The sequence below is a fragment of the Numenius arquata genome, chromosome 8 (genome assembly GCF_964106895.1).
Source record: "Numenius arquata chromosome 8, bNumArq3.hap1.1, whole genome shotgun sequence".
NCBI lineage: Eukaryota > Metazoa > Chordata > Aves > Charadriiformes > Scolopacidae > Numenius > Numenius arquata.
In genome coordinates, this window is record NC_133583.1 from 8861466 (window position 1) to 8876076 (window position 14611).

General features: G+C 41.5%; 1 protein-coding gene across 1 annotated transcript in view; it reads right to left on the reverse strand.

The window, feature by feature from the left end:
- Window positions 1-14611, reverse strand: part of PTPRG (protein tyrosine phosphatase receptor type G) — a 415686-nt gene that overhangs the window by 110913 nt on the left and 290162 nt on the right. The window contains exon 6 of the mRNA XM_074151513.1: window positions 3597-3663. Coding sequence (XP_074007614.1) covers window positions 3597-3663 — 67 coding nt within the window. The remainder of the gene's footprint in view (window positions 1-3596; window positions 3664-14611) is intronic.

A 14611-nucleotide genomic window follows, 5' to 3' on the forward strand; every position in this document is an offset into this window, starting at 1 on the left:
CCAGCATCGCTGGAGACTTTTCCCATCAGCTTTGGCGATGAGAAAAGCATTTCAGGAGGAGCTAAAAAAGAACCCTCAGTGGTCAGAACTGAAAGATACCAGCAAGCTGGCATCAGAAGATGCGCATCACGCCTGCCCATTCCCCATCGCCTCTGCAGAAAGGGCTGCAGGCTCCCAGCTGTCAGTCCCCAGCGGGCGCCGCGGCAGACGCATGCTGGTGGCAGGGAAAGCAGGAGCGAGAATAGCAGGCACCTCGCTGGCGGGAGGTGTGACAAATCCTTGGCAGAGCACAAAACCAAAAGCAATTTTAAAATCAGCAACAGGCATCTGACAGCTCTGAAAAGAGCCTCCTTGGCGTTCCGCTGTGCCTTTACAATGCTCTGCGAGGGCGGATGCGGGAGCTGAGGAGCACTGACGTGATGGGAACGTACTGTTCGTCGGGAAGATGCAGGGCAAACCGAAAAGCATTATCATTGATCCAAACATTGTTAGGCTGTTTGGTACATCACTAGTTTTCCTTCCAGCTAAGAAACTTTATACAGTTGCTCATGTAAAATTAAGCTTAATGTGGCATTAAGATTCTACAGAATTATGCCTGGAGATGAAGGAAAAAAGTGAACTCTGAGCAGCGACTAAGCCTGTATCGATTTTTATGTGTGGGTTCATCCAGCATTGTTACTAAGCTGGTGACACTGTGAAGGGCACAATTATTTATGTTCCATCAAATTAGTACGTAATTCAAATCCCTGATGAAGTCTCAAGCAAAAATCACTTTCACTTCCACAGAAAGTCCTTCTGACACTCAAATTCTTCACTTACCCCTGGAAGGGCACTGTAGGAATATGCAAACTTCACAGAAAAAACAAAAAGCTATGGCAAGAAAAATGAAAAACCAGCTCACTGCTCATCAGTACCATCCCTACATCTCACTGAGGGTCATTGGAGCTGTCATCATCATGGGGACAGGCCAGCGTGGGTGCTCTATACTGCATGGAGCAGAGTGGGGTCCCCACATAGACCAGTCCTTCTAGCACCAGCACAAGGCACATGAAGAAATGAGGAAGAGTGTTTGTGTGGGTTTGTAATTTTCTCTTTGAAAACCGAATGATTGTGAGGAAGGAGTGACTGACCCGCACAACTCAGGAAGGATGCTCTGCCGGTTGGAGGGAGCGAGATTCAGAAAACTGAGGAAATCTTACTTAAATAGGCATGTTGAGATGAGGCACGTGGGAGAAACAAAGCTGAGGGGCTGGTGACCTCTCCAGCCAATAGAGAATATATGAACACGGTCTAATTTAAAAGCAAGGTGGTTATCTCAACATTCATATACATTCTTGATTTCTACATTATAGGCATGTGCCTGTGTATTGTGATGACCGCCTAAAAACAACATGGGCATGGAAATGTTCTAAAATGCACAAGAAACTTAAGGTTTCAATTTTGCCTTTCTCCAGCTCCTTTTGTTGGCTCCCTGCTTGATCCAACCACTCTGTCCAAAAACCACAAGAGTTTTCCACTGTATTTCAGCCAAAAAGTCTGTGTTGCCTTAGGGTCCCAGTCGAATGCAGCCAAATGGAAGGCAGGAAGAACCTTTTCAGATAAATTCATAAAAATGTGCTCACGCAAGATGTAAGTAAATTACATCAAGAAAAGAAATGAGGGTGTCTGGAATAAAAGCTCACATCTTTACTATTATGCTATATAATAACATTAAAAGAGAGATACGATATAAGAATTCTTCACTGAAGCATTCCATCAATATTTAACATGAAGAGAACAATTTCTTTGAACAACTACTTTGTAGGAGGAAATTCCCTTACTCTAGCCACCAAAAGAGCCTTAGAAAAGGCCTTTAATCAGAGCCTTTGAAACAGGAAGGAAAGCCAGATTTTCCTCTTTTTCTTCCTTAATGTTTTGAAAAGGAAACAAGCTATTGAAATATATCAAGCGATTTCCTTTACTTGAAACACTAGCAGCCTTCTGTGCATTGTGAGCAAAACAAAAATAAATGCCTTTTATCCACCCAGATTTTGCTGCGGGTAGGCAGCACCAAGATGGACTAATCATTATGTGGTCAGGGAATCACAACCTCGGGACTGTGTCACATCCTACCCAAACGATTATTTTTGGGAATAGAATAATACTCTTAGGAGACACTGGTATGATTATCCACTAGTGGCTATTTCGGCTGCAGCAGCGAGGAGCAAGAGAGGGAGCAGAAAAAACCCAATGAGATGGCTAAACCAGCGTCGGGCTTGCAGGGGGTAGAGAGGCTTCAAATAGAAGGCAGGTAGAAAACAAAGGTAAAAAGAGATCCTGGTCCAGTTAAATGGCAGCTTGACTTCAGTGTGAAATTACACAGCTACTGAAAAATCCTCGCAGCCCAACTTGCCCTTGCTTTATTTTTGCTAGCGTGTTTTGTTACCCAGTGGGAGCTAGATAATAACATCTATTTTTGTGGAAAACAACACAGTTTTTCAGCTCGGTGTGTTGTTTTTATTTCACAGCAGAACACTGCAATTTATAAACAGCAACACCTATGGAAAATTCTCTAAATGAAGGACTTGATGGTATGTTATCGTTTAACCCCTATTTTTCACTTCCATTGGATTTATTGGTGTTCCCAGTTGCAATGTTAAATGACTCTGAAAGTAGAGCAATTAATCCAAAATCCTATTTGTTTTAATCTGACACTGTCAACTAGTTTTAGGTTTGCAGTCAAGAGAAAAAAAATGTTTGTTAAGCTCTACAGCACTAGCTAATGTCTAAAGACAATCCTCAGAAAAGGTGCAAAGATGTTTTATCACAGCACTATAGATGGGACGGAGATTTATTATAGTACCTAGCACCATTCCAGCAGATGCCTTTTGAATTACAATGAGATTATTAAAACTTTACAAATCATTATATTAAAACCTGACAAGAGTACTTTGGGAACTGGAGCATCTTGATGTCATTGCTAATGATGCATTACCCGTGATAAGGTTTCAGGAAAATTCCTAAGTAAAAACCAGTTATAAAAGTATAAAATATATTAATATTTATTTCAGTACCTGCTATAAGTTCAAGGATAATAGGCTTATATGCATCAGAACAGCCGAATGATCGTATTTATGTCAGCATTAGAAAGATGTTCATCTGCTGCAAAGTTTAATTAATTTTCACAGATAGTTAATTTTCTGTTTCATTATCAGCTCCCTAAATTTGAAAGACAAATAATTTATAAACAAATAGAAACTTCAGAGAAGAGTATTTTTAGAGCAAACAGAAGATAAATAGCAGGAGTGAAGCATCAACGCTGCCTTCGAAGTTCTAATATGAATGATATATTGTAGTAGGTTTTGATTGATAACTTACACATTCTAGAGCACTGACTGAAAAGAAACAAATTGTTTATTGTTAACCCCAGCCCATTTTCAGGTAACAAATGACTCCAATCTTTACCAATCAAATAATGGCCGTGATGCCCTTAAACATCAGTGAATGAGGAATGTGCGGGCTCACTGCGTCCTTCCAAGGGTGACCTGATCCCTTAAGGACAACATTCCTGCCCTTCTCCCCTTCCTGGCAAGAAGAAAGTTTAAGCAGCTACTTACCATGATGTACGACGCCCTTCAACCCATGGATAATGGGATCCAGTGCTGGATTGTCCCTCTGACTGACCTACATGCAAAGGATACAGGATTGGTTACATCTATTCTGGCATCAAGCAGAACAGTCTCAGTTTAATCTTCTAAAGAGGAAAAAAAAAAAGATGTTATCTAACAAGCTGCTTAGTTCTCACATTTACAATGCCTCTTCACCAAAAGCCAAAGATACATGATGTAATAAAGTAAGGAAGGCTAAATCAAAAGAAAGCATCCTCTGAATTCATTAAAACATTAGCCATATTATCAGTCCAGCAAAAGCCTAGAAACAGAGATGATTTTTCTCCATCCAATTTTGCTTTTATAGAGGAAAACTGCTGTGATAAACAGAAGTTATCTCAGACCAGTTCATCCCTTACTGATACGGGAATAAATCTGGCGCTGCCACTGAAATCAGTGAAGCTGGACCCCTTTCAGCTGTAATGGAGTTGGGCCTTGGCATCTCCTTGCTATTCATATTTTTACATTTATTTAATTTAGTGCCACTTGGACAAAGGAGAGGGAAAAAAGCTTTGTGCGGGTATCTAGAAGAAAGCTCTGATTTTTGACAATGCAATTGCCTGCATTGCCAGACCAAAAACTGGTATCCTGCAGAATTTCTTCTATCACCCACCAATCACCCCTGTCCTCCATAATGGTGAGACCCAGCACCAGAGAGAGGAGGGGAAGGCAGTAGGAAGGATTAACCCTGTTTAGCGCCACAACTTCCAAATTAAACCCATCACTTCAGTCACTTACTTGTAACACAGACAAGGAACTTACAACCAATAATGCTTTTTTTTTTTTTTTTTAACCTTTTGCTTCTTCAGAGGTATTGAAGGAATAACTCACAATTTCTGTGAATGTGTTCCTTTATTTAAGATATTTGCCAATTTACTTTTGGGAGATAAATACTGGCGTGTACCTCACTCACGTGGCACGTTTTTCTTTTTTTTTGCCACCAGCGTCGATCATTTTTGGATGGACTGCTCCCAATGGGCAAACATACTGAATGCAAAAGAGCTCCTCTGTACTTTGCTGCCTGCCCATGATCTCAACGTCATGAGGAAAAAGAGTTTAACCACATTATGGCCATGTATTAACATATAAGGAAAGGAGTAGAGACAAAAGAAGAAATCCCTGAGAGAGGGCCTTGTGCCCAACAGGGAACACACTGTCGTGTCGTCCTTCCTTGGAGGAAGAGGACATCGTTGATCGCAGCACATCCAAAAAACGCATTATTGTAAAAAAATTACAAATTTTAATGGCCTGAGGAGAAAACTGGAATCCACTGCCCAAGTTTCACAAGCACATCTCATCCTTCCTCCCCATGACTAATTAGGAATCTTAGAAACCTCATTATCTTCTTAGCCAACTGCATTGAGAAAAACCACAACAAACCACCTTTCTTTTTTCTGTTTATTTGGCCTTTGAACTACTCTGCTGTGTTCAGGACACATTTTCATGCTCTTGTCTAGAGACAAAATGGTTTGTTTTTGTTTGGTGTTTTAAATGGAAATTGAAGATCCTTTTCTCATCACAGTACTCCAGAACTTGCTAAGATCAGGTAAGGCAAGATACGCAATAAAATTGTGAAAGTAGCAACAGCAGCTTTGAAATATATACAGCTCAGATGTTACTGGCAATAATATTATTAGCCCTGAAGGCTGTAAGCTCTTTGAAGCATGAACTTTTATATGCCCAAAGGGGTGCTCTGTACACTTTGGATGCTGTATAAATAATAATCACAGTACACTGAACCCAATGACCCACTTTGTAGGTTCTGTCTGGCTTCTGGCAAATCAACAGTAAACACTAAAAATGCAGAGCTGTTTCAAGACACATTCCTGCACCTTTTACATTTATTCAGGTTTCTCTGAGCCACGGCTACCACTAAAAAAAATCATTAAAAAAGCTACCAGCAATTTAGTAAAAGACTGTAAGAAAAACTTGCACTGGACTTGAACAATGTTTTATTTATTGCTGCCTAACCATAAGTTGTAAAGAGTTTTATTTTGTTCGCTTTGTTTTTATTTCTGGTGACAGCTGCAATCAGTTTGAAGAAAGCAAATAGATGGAAAGAATCCTAAAGGTTAAAACTCTTCCTTTTGGGATTTTCTGTCAAAGTAGATCAATTCTTAACCTCAGCCTCGGCAGCGCCCCTTTAATCTGCTGAGGTGGTATGCCTACATAGATCCAGCCACGCAATCCTTTTGATGGCGTATTCTGCAAATGTGCCGTGTTCTTCAGTAGCATGAAATCAACAGTCATGTTATTTCTTTGGGGGCTGGAAAGCAAATGCTCCATGCATCTGTAATCATGTTTTCTCCAAGGGTATGGCGAGTGGGATTTCATGTTTCTTTAAAAATCACATGCAAACAAGTACCGCTTGCGGAGACGTCAATTCAGACCTGTATGGGATATAGTCTTATTTTCCTTCCAGATGCTTCTCCCCTTTTTTCCTTATGCTCACACACTGGTCTCCCACACCTCTCTACAACTGCTTCAGGATCTTGGCAAGACCATTAGAAAAGTACCCAAAAGTCTTCTCATTTTGTGGAATGGTTCAGGCTTCAGAGCAAAACTTTTCTTATATCTTTTTTTTCTTCGAGTTCTTAAAAAAAAACCAAAACCACCTTGAATTTCCTCTCTATTTTTTTGCACTTCTCTGTAACCTTTTTCTGCCTCTGTTCATAGAGAAAAGGAGGTTTCTGAAACCCAAAATGTCAAGTTCTATCCCCATTGCTGTATGTCTCTGGTTTAACTGGCCTGGAGCTACCATGCTGGTTGAGATCAGATATTCACCCATATAAGAATCCTGTCTCTGACAACAGCTGATACTTAAAAGAAAAGAAGGGCAAAAAAAGCAGAAGGAAAAAAGGGACAAAAATCTCTAGAAAAAGAAGTGTCCTTCTGACCCCTTTTATGAATTCATGTCATGAAGCTCGAACTTATATCCTTCTACAAACTGGTTTTATCTTTCTGTTATATAATCTGTATTGCAGCAGTGTATTTTTTTATTATCTATGAATATATCCTGAAGGAAAACTGCAGTGAATTCTTCAGGTTGACTTTACATGTCACATTTCTCATGATGCCTTGGCTGCAGAGTTAGAGAAAGACCATACATCTGTAACTGGGTCTCAGCACTTTGGCTTCACCCAACACACGCCTGCCAAAGCTGAGCAAAGCTTTTCTTTTCCTGGGAGAGAAGAGCAACGAATTTCCCCCTCCTCCTTCAAGAGGCTAACACAGAAGAAACATCACGGATGAAAATTTCTCAAGCACAGGAATTTCAGGCACAAACACAAACCTGCTATGCTGCTGGTCATGAGCGTGCTGCACAGCAAGTATTTATGGGACAGATGGAAAACCATCCTGAAATTGCCCTAAAATACTCACAGTACCACTACTACAAATGTTGTTTCCTGAACAAGATGCTTTTGCTCAAGACTGACTAACACTCTATAGGTCTGCAGCAAACAGGATAAATAACGCTTGCGTGCATCATTTATAATTGAAAAATGCCTGTAATCCTCTTCAGCAGAAATAAATAGGTAACTATCGTGCTAAGCGCAAGCGAAAAATAAACACAGAGATATCATTAAACAGTTTCCTGTGCTAACAGAGCTCTCACCATAGGGTAAATATGGGATGAACATGACGTGAAGAAGCAAAATCTCTTTGTTTATCATACCCTTTGGGTGACTTCGATACCTGGTGCACATGCCATTCCAAATAGAATGAATGGCTTGACATTAATGCAATGAACAAAACAAGCATTTCCGATGTAGGAAAAGGCAATGCACAATGACCCCATTCTGCAATCATAAAACAGAGATGTTCTTCAAGTGAAGTCATGGTGGAAATCATTACCCTAGACAGGTTGCATTTACTTACAGCTCCCACATCCAGTGCGGGGACTAAGAAATGATTGATTCCACAGTGAACAACAAGGTTGATCAGTCATGAACTCTACTGACAACAGCATTAACACCTTTCAGCAGCACAACCTGTTGTCCCCGTGCTTGAAAGTGCTGTTCCTACAGCCTTACCCTCAGAGTTGACAGGGCAGGAGGCAGGCCAGGGAGCTAAGCACCTTCTCAGGATAAAGTTATTAATACTGCAAAGAGGAAAGTTCCAGCGAAGGAGCAGAGCCAGGAGTGTGACAAGAGGACAGACACCACCACAGCCAGGCTGATCACGCTAGTATGGGCTCCAAGCCATAGCATGTAAAAATAGATTTTACTGGGCTTGGTACTACTTTACAGCAAGCCCCTGTGTTACAGCAATAGGAAGCTCAGCGTGTCCTAGTGAGTTAAAAAAACCTCAACTACTTCTCATTCTCTATCATTCATTGTCCATTAAGTAGCCGAAGCTCTCTGCTTGTCTGATTATTTTATAGGACAAACCCAGAGCCTCCCCAAGTCTCTGATTTTACAAAAATCAGCAGAGTTGTAAAGTGTTAAAATTTATACCACATGCTATATAATTTAAGCCATATGCTAAAGTCATATAAGTAAACGATGACCTGTCTTTCTGCTGGAAACAGTTCTATAAAAAAGTCTCAGGCAAAAATTTTGAGCTTACCATGCTTATTTTAGGAACAGTAACACATAAAACCAGAAAAACTGAGGAACCCCCAAATACACATTGAGGCAGTTATAGAGGCCACGCAGCAACACCAGACCTTACCTCCTAGACCCCTGCCCAAAGGGCCAGACTCCCCCCATTTCCCATTGCCCCGGGCAGCCTCTCCGAAAGCCAGGTTGTCCTCCCACCACCCAACAGGAAAAGGGCTGGGGGAAGCACCACAAAGCTCTCTAATTCTCACTGGTACCAGTCACCTTTTGAAAAGTAGGTGAATATTAAACACTTGAACAGTTCAGGAGTAAGGAATACACTTTCCTTTTAAAAATAGGTTGTACTGAAGAAAAGGGCGCGGGGAAAAAAGAATAGAAGAAAATCCATCTATTTGGAGTGATACAAAATACAAATTTCTCTCTCATTTCTACCTTAAAAAAACCTGGCATTTAGACTTATTAAACTGTCATAAATTTGCAACAACTGCTTTCAAGCTCATTAAATGGGCTCATAGACAGTATTGCAAAGCATCTCAAAACGAAGGAGAATGCCACAGTCGGCTATATTGAAAGGTGAAATGACATGCATTTTGTGCAAGTCAGAGGAAAATGAATGGCAACAATTTTGTGACACAGTACCTGAGCCTTTCCCCTCCGAATAGTGATATAATTTACTTTTCTCTCCCACTGCAACATTTGGCCCTTGACTTGGAAACTAAATCTTCAATCTATCAAGCCTTACCCATCTGCTAAGTAAAATGGCCAAGACAATCTGCATGCCTTGAATTCGATATAGCCAGCTGCTCCCAGAGTGCTGTGGCATTAACATCCAGAGACCATCCCCTTGTGTTGTAAAGGACGGTGCCTGCCAAGGATGAATGACTACATACTTAACCGTGGCAGCTGAAGCCAGTGACAATGGCTGACAGAGAGATGCCAATGTGTCAAATTCTACTTTCAATTACAACGGTGAAAGTCAGGGGTAATATTCCCCCAACCGCGTGCCTTCAGCTCCCATTCAGCTTGCAGTTAAGATCTACAGCTCACCAGCCAAATCCTCAAGTCTCCAAACACTCTGTACAAACAACTAAGAAGAAAAAGAAAACTATTCTAAATTAACTAGGTTGCAGAGATTAAATTGTCCTGTAGGGTTTCAGGACAATCAACGTGGTTAAACAATTTATTCTCTTATCAGCTCAGTAGTGTTGGACAGACGCCAGTCCTCAATCTCTACGGGAAAGGACCTGATTTTCGCTGTTTTAGAACAGAAATGAGAAGAATCCCATTAATGCGAACATTATGCCACACAATATGTATTTTAACATCACAGCAACAGCATTTCAAAGAGTCCAAGATAATCACAATCAAAAGAAACATACTTTCCTCGGCAAAGGGAAAGTACTTGGCATAGTGCTTGTGTAACTCCTCAAATTCATGTCTTTGGGGCCAAATTATTTCAGAGTTATCTAACAGCTTGGGTAGGTCCCACTCCTAATCCTTCTGAACAACGGCTCTTTAACCCTGCACTGGTCTGCAGCACTGAGAAAGGACACACACCCTGGCTTTGCGGTACGCACCCTTTTGCTCTGCGCAAAGTCCATTGTCTCACCTCTCTCTTCTCTCCCTTTTGAAGTCCGCGTTGTAAAATCTGGCTGTGGATAAATATCTCATTTCTCAGATATTTGTGAATAAAAGGAAGTGAAAGATTTCAGCCAGATCTGGAACATGGATGAACAGATATGAAAAGTTTAAATGTGCTTTGCTTTGAAATACAGTAGGAAATATTTATTTGGACCTTTTCAGGAGAACTGATGGGTGAGAAAGGGTACTGGTCAACACTACAGCACACTGAGCTATCTGTGAAGGCAAAAAAATGCCTACAGAGCTCCCAATGCAATGATAAGCTAGATTTGGGGCTCTAAGCTTTTCACCTTCACAAGCACTAAATGATCCAAGAATGATATATTCCTGCTCCTCCGCAGATGATATTTTCTCCCGTCTCCCCCATAGATGCTATAATTGCACATCTCCCATATGAGTTGATGCAAAAGGACAAATCTGGCCAAGAGCCTGCAGCCTGACAGAGGTGAGCTGGGAGACAGAAAGCATCTGCCGTGTAATGAATGGACTGCCCAAAGTAAGTATCCTGCAGAATGTATTTGTAAGGGAAAACAAGAAATGGAAACAGCCCCCTTAATACTTCAAGTTGCCGCTCATGTGTAAAATCAGAGAGAATAACAGGTACCCAGGCAAGATGTGACACTGAACCTTATGCTGGCATATGCACTATTTCACACAGATACTGCCGTGACCTTTGATTTTTTTAAAATGTGGGTTACAGCCGAGTTCGCCTTTGCCTACAGCAAATGGTTTCAGGTTCAGTGATTTGAAGGCAAATTCGGTTGAGTTAAATCTGGGTTTTGGCCTTCAGGTGTTAATAATCTTGCTATGAATGAAAATATACTGAAGTCAGAGAGGTGCATATGCTGGCGGAGGGGATGTTCCTAGATGTCTCATTCACTATGTTGTTTGAAAAGAGGGGAAAAAAAGTTAATGAGTCTTCCAATGATTATTTTAAATAGAGTAATGGGTGTGCATTGATCCTTCTAGCTAATTCCACTTTGAATAATACATCATTCTGACTGAAAGCTTGCTAGTGATGTATTAACTTCATATTTCATCACAGCTTTGGAGGGTATCTACAGTGAGATATTAACTAGCAGTGCCAAAGAGGAAGCTGTACTTTTCCCTATTTTTTTTTAAAGTCCAAAATGATTTTAAAAGCTATTGAACTGACTTCGGGGTCAGGTGTTCTGGCTGCCCCTCATCTTTGGTTGAGTGCAATGCAGCTACCTGCAACCACAGCTCCTCTCAGCCTTAGCTCACCTCCTCCTTTGCTTTGTACCGGCTGCCTCTGGACCCAAGTTAGTTACAGACATCCAGGGAGAAGGATGGGACAAACTAGGTTATAGATCAGTACTTTTCCACTTCTATTATGTCCAATAGGGATGCTTGAAAATACAAGAAGCACAAATAGTCAATCATACACCCAACGTTGGCCGAAATATCAGTGTCAGAAAGAGTGAAGGGGCAGCACAGGCTACCTCGGAACATACAACAGACTTTGCATCTGCATGTCACAAGGCAACATATAAAACACTGTCTCAAAAAAAGGAAGAGCATGAAACCCAAAGGTAGAGTTAATTACTGCTTAATAACTCGGCTCGGAGTAGGCTGTGTTTGTGCACACTGGGTTTCTTTGTCAGTGGATAGCAGCATTGATCGGGTATTGTACACACGCTGGCAGCTGACTGATCAGCTCACCGGGCTGAGGACGACTTCGCAGCCTCCCCCAGCAGCATTACTTCCATTCACCGCCACAAGATTTGCAACCACCAGGATGGTAAAAAACAGCCAGCAATATATTTTCCTTTCTTTTGGTAACCCGCTCATTTGCCCAAACTTTGACTCACTCCATCGATAAGCAGGCATTAATTTCACCAAAGTATTCTTGCACTTCGAAAGCACGATGCAGCTAATTTACTGCAAGCGAATAGGCACATTCAACTACGAAATTATTGAAACATCTTACTACGCATATATCCGAGGAAAAACAAAAGATATCTGCAGCCCAAAAGCACAATCTGATTAGCAGCAATAGAGTATCTAAGATACAAAGCTCTGTAAAAGAAAAAAAAGTAATTGCAACACAGAGGAGAGACAGCTTCAGTGGCAGATTCTCAAAGCTGGAAAAGCTTGATTGATAGACTGTACCATCTGCAGCTGCGCAAAAAAAGGGCTAGAGTAGCTGCAAGTTTATTTAAAGCAATTTTGGTGCACTGAGCCTACTTGTTCTCCTTTGAGAAAATAATATGATTTCTTCATAGAGCATGTAGTCTACTTATTTAAGCAGCAGTGCGCAAGATCTCTCAATCCTACCAGCAGTTCAGCTGGAAAAATGACACACCAGGGGGTAACATTTTATCAGGATGGAGGCTATTTTATAAAAACTGCCATCAGTTATAAACTGTTCTCACCATCTGAGTTTCAAAAAAAAAAAAAAAAAAGAGAGAGAAAAAAAGAGTTGGGTCTCTTTTGGAGTTTCCACAATCTGCCCAATATACGGGAGTTTTTAGGTAAAAATAACCATTTTGACCTAAGTAGGGAGGAAAATGAAATGGTGTAATGAAAAAAATATAAGCAGCACTACAGCCAGATCATCCCACAGCATCCACTCTTTGATATAGAGCTTCACACATTCGGAGAGGCTAAACTCCAAACTGTGAAACCAAGAATGGAAGTTAGCTTTCATTTTCTTCTGCTCCTGCCTTGAATTTGATACAAACATGTGCAACTGAGAAAAAAATATCTTCAGGTTTTTGGTTTTTTATTTTTGAAACTAAACAAATGAAATCTGGTGACTAAACAAGAAAATACAATGTGCTAGGCAAAAGCAAAGGGTAGAAGGGCTCAGATGGGCATCTGGAAGCCCAGCATTTTGCAGAGGTTTGTAATGTAATGGCTCCAGCTAAGCTTGCCTGGGATGCAGCAGAGATTTCCAGCCTTCTTCCTCTCTTCCAGCCAACACAAAGGATTTTAGTGAGAGAGGTCATAACAATCACCCCTTTAAAATGAAGAAAAGGAGTCATCTCAGCTTCCTAACATCTTTCATTCATTCCACGTGAAAAGCCTTCATTTTTTCTCTCCCAGCATTGCCCTCAGCTCACTTCCCCACAACAGCAGCGGCTCCCTCCAGCCCACCAGTACCAGATGACTCAAGCCAGCATCTATGAGTCACAAACACAAAGGATGCAGAAATGTCAATTAAGTTACACAGCCACTTCCCAATGACAACCACACCTCAGTTCACAATTAAATTAGAATTCCAGTGAAAACAAATTGTTGTAGTGCAGAATTTTTATCTCCTGCTTTGAAACATCAAACTTCAATGTAGTTTGCTGGCTGTTCCTTTTACCTCATTTTTAAGGAGGCTGGTATGAACTGGTCTACTGAAACTGCTGCAGGAGTTTTTGCTACAGCAAATTCCCCATGTCTGCTGTAGCAGCCATGGGCTGGAAGGGATCTCAGGCTTCCAGGCATCTTTGCAGCACAAGAACCCAATGTTAGACCAGTGGTGTTCATCAATAGCTTTCTGGCACAAGAGGACAAGCAAGCCTGTCAACTATGGTACATTTTTGTATTTGTAATTCTCTTTCAAGGAAGTTCTTCCATTTTTACTTATCTTTTTGTAAATTTTCAGTGTCATTTAAGTTCTTGCAGATGGGTGCAGCTTTGCAAAGCGCTATGAACTTGCACAGTTCAGTGCTCACGGTACCTAAGGCAGAAAGCACCAGTTAATCCTCAGAGTTTCCTCACTTCTGCCTCCGCTCTCATTTCTGAGTTGCCTCCCTCTTCCATCGCCCACCTGCCACATCCTCCTCGCTCTCTCTTCCCACCCAGTGAGCCGTTTCTGTCTCCTCCAACGCTACAGCATCTTCTCTTCCCAAACCACTCCACATACCCCCTCAAGCACCCTTGCATGGCTCTGCCACCTCCCCATGGACCACCAAGGAGGTCCTCGAGCCCTTCCATCCCCACCTGGACATCCCTCATGGATAGGGAAAAGAAATAGTCTCAGCTACTGAGGGTGGTGAGTGGGCTTGTCCAGGGGAAACTTGGACATCAGGAGAAAGGGTGCAGTGTCCAGCTGCAGGACTGCCAAGGACTCCATAGCTAGTGCGCATGAAGTGCAGGTGCAACAAGAGACAGGTCTTTAAGCCAGGGTGGGCACCAGCAGAACTCTGAGAAGCAGGTGAGATGAGGCAGTCTTCATCTCAATCTCCTTCAAGCCACTGAATTAAAAGCGGCAGGATGTGGCCTGCAATTTTCTTCTCAGCTGCTTCTAAGCTACTCAAGTTCCTGCAGCAACAAAAGTACAGCTCGAACCCCCCGTTTCACCTGGTGTAACACTACACACAACAGTGAGGATCATATGTCAAGCTGTTTATTTTTCACTTGGTTAGAATGACCCAACAACTCACTCAGTTCCTTACAAAAACATTTCAACAAGTATCATGGCTTGCGTTTAGAGGAAATGGGGAAATTATTGTAAAGGAAAAAAAAAAAAGCACTTAGAATACAAGTGCATTAAAAACCTGGGAAACATTCAGTTTGTGGCAGCAGTCTCTTCCTCTTGAAATACAAAGAAATACAAAAACTAACATGACACGTATGCTTGTTTCAAGATGTTCTACATTTCAGCAGTGGCAAAGTGAATGCTATTCAATCACTGCAAGTAGGTGATACTCTTAAAGCCACAGAACTCCTCAGGATGCTCTAGCCTTCATGCCTTCGCTCCACGGGCTTCTTACAGCTTTCCGGCGCTCCTGTGGAGCGTGACCC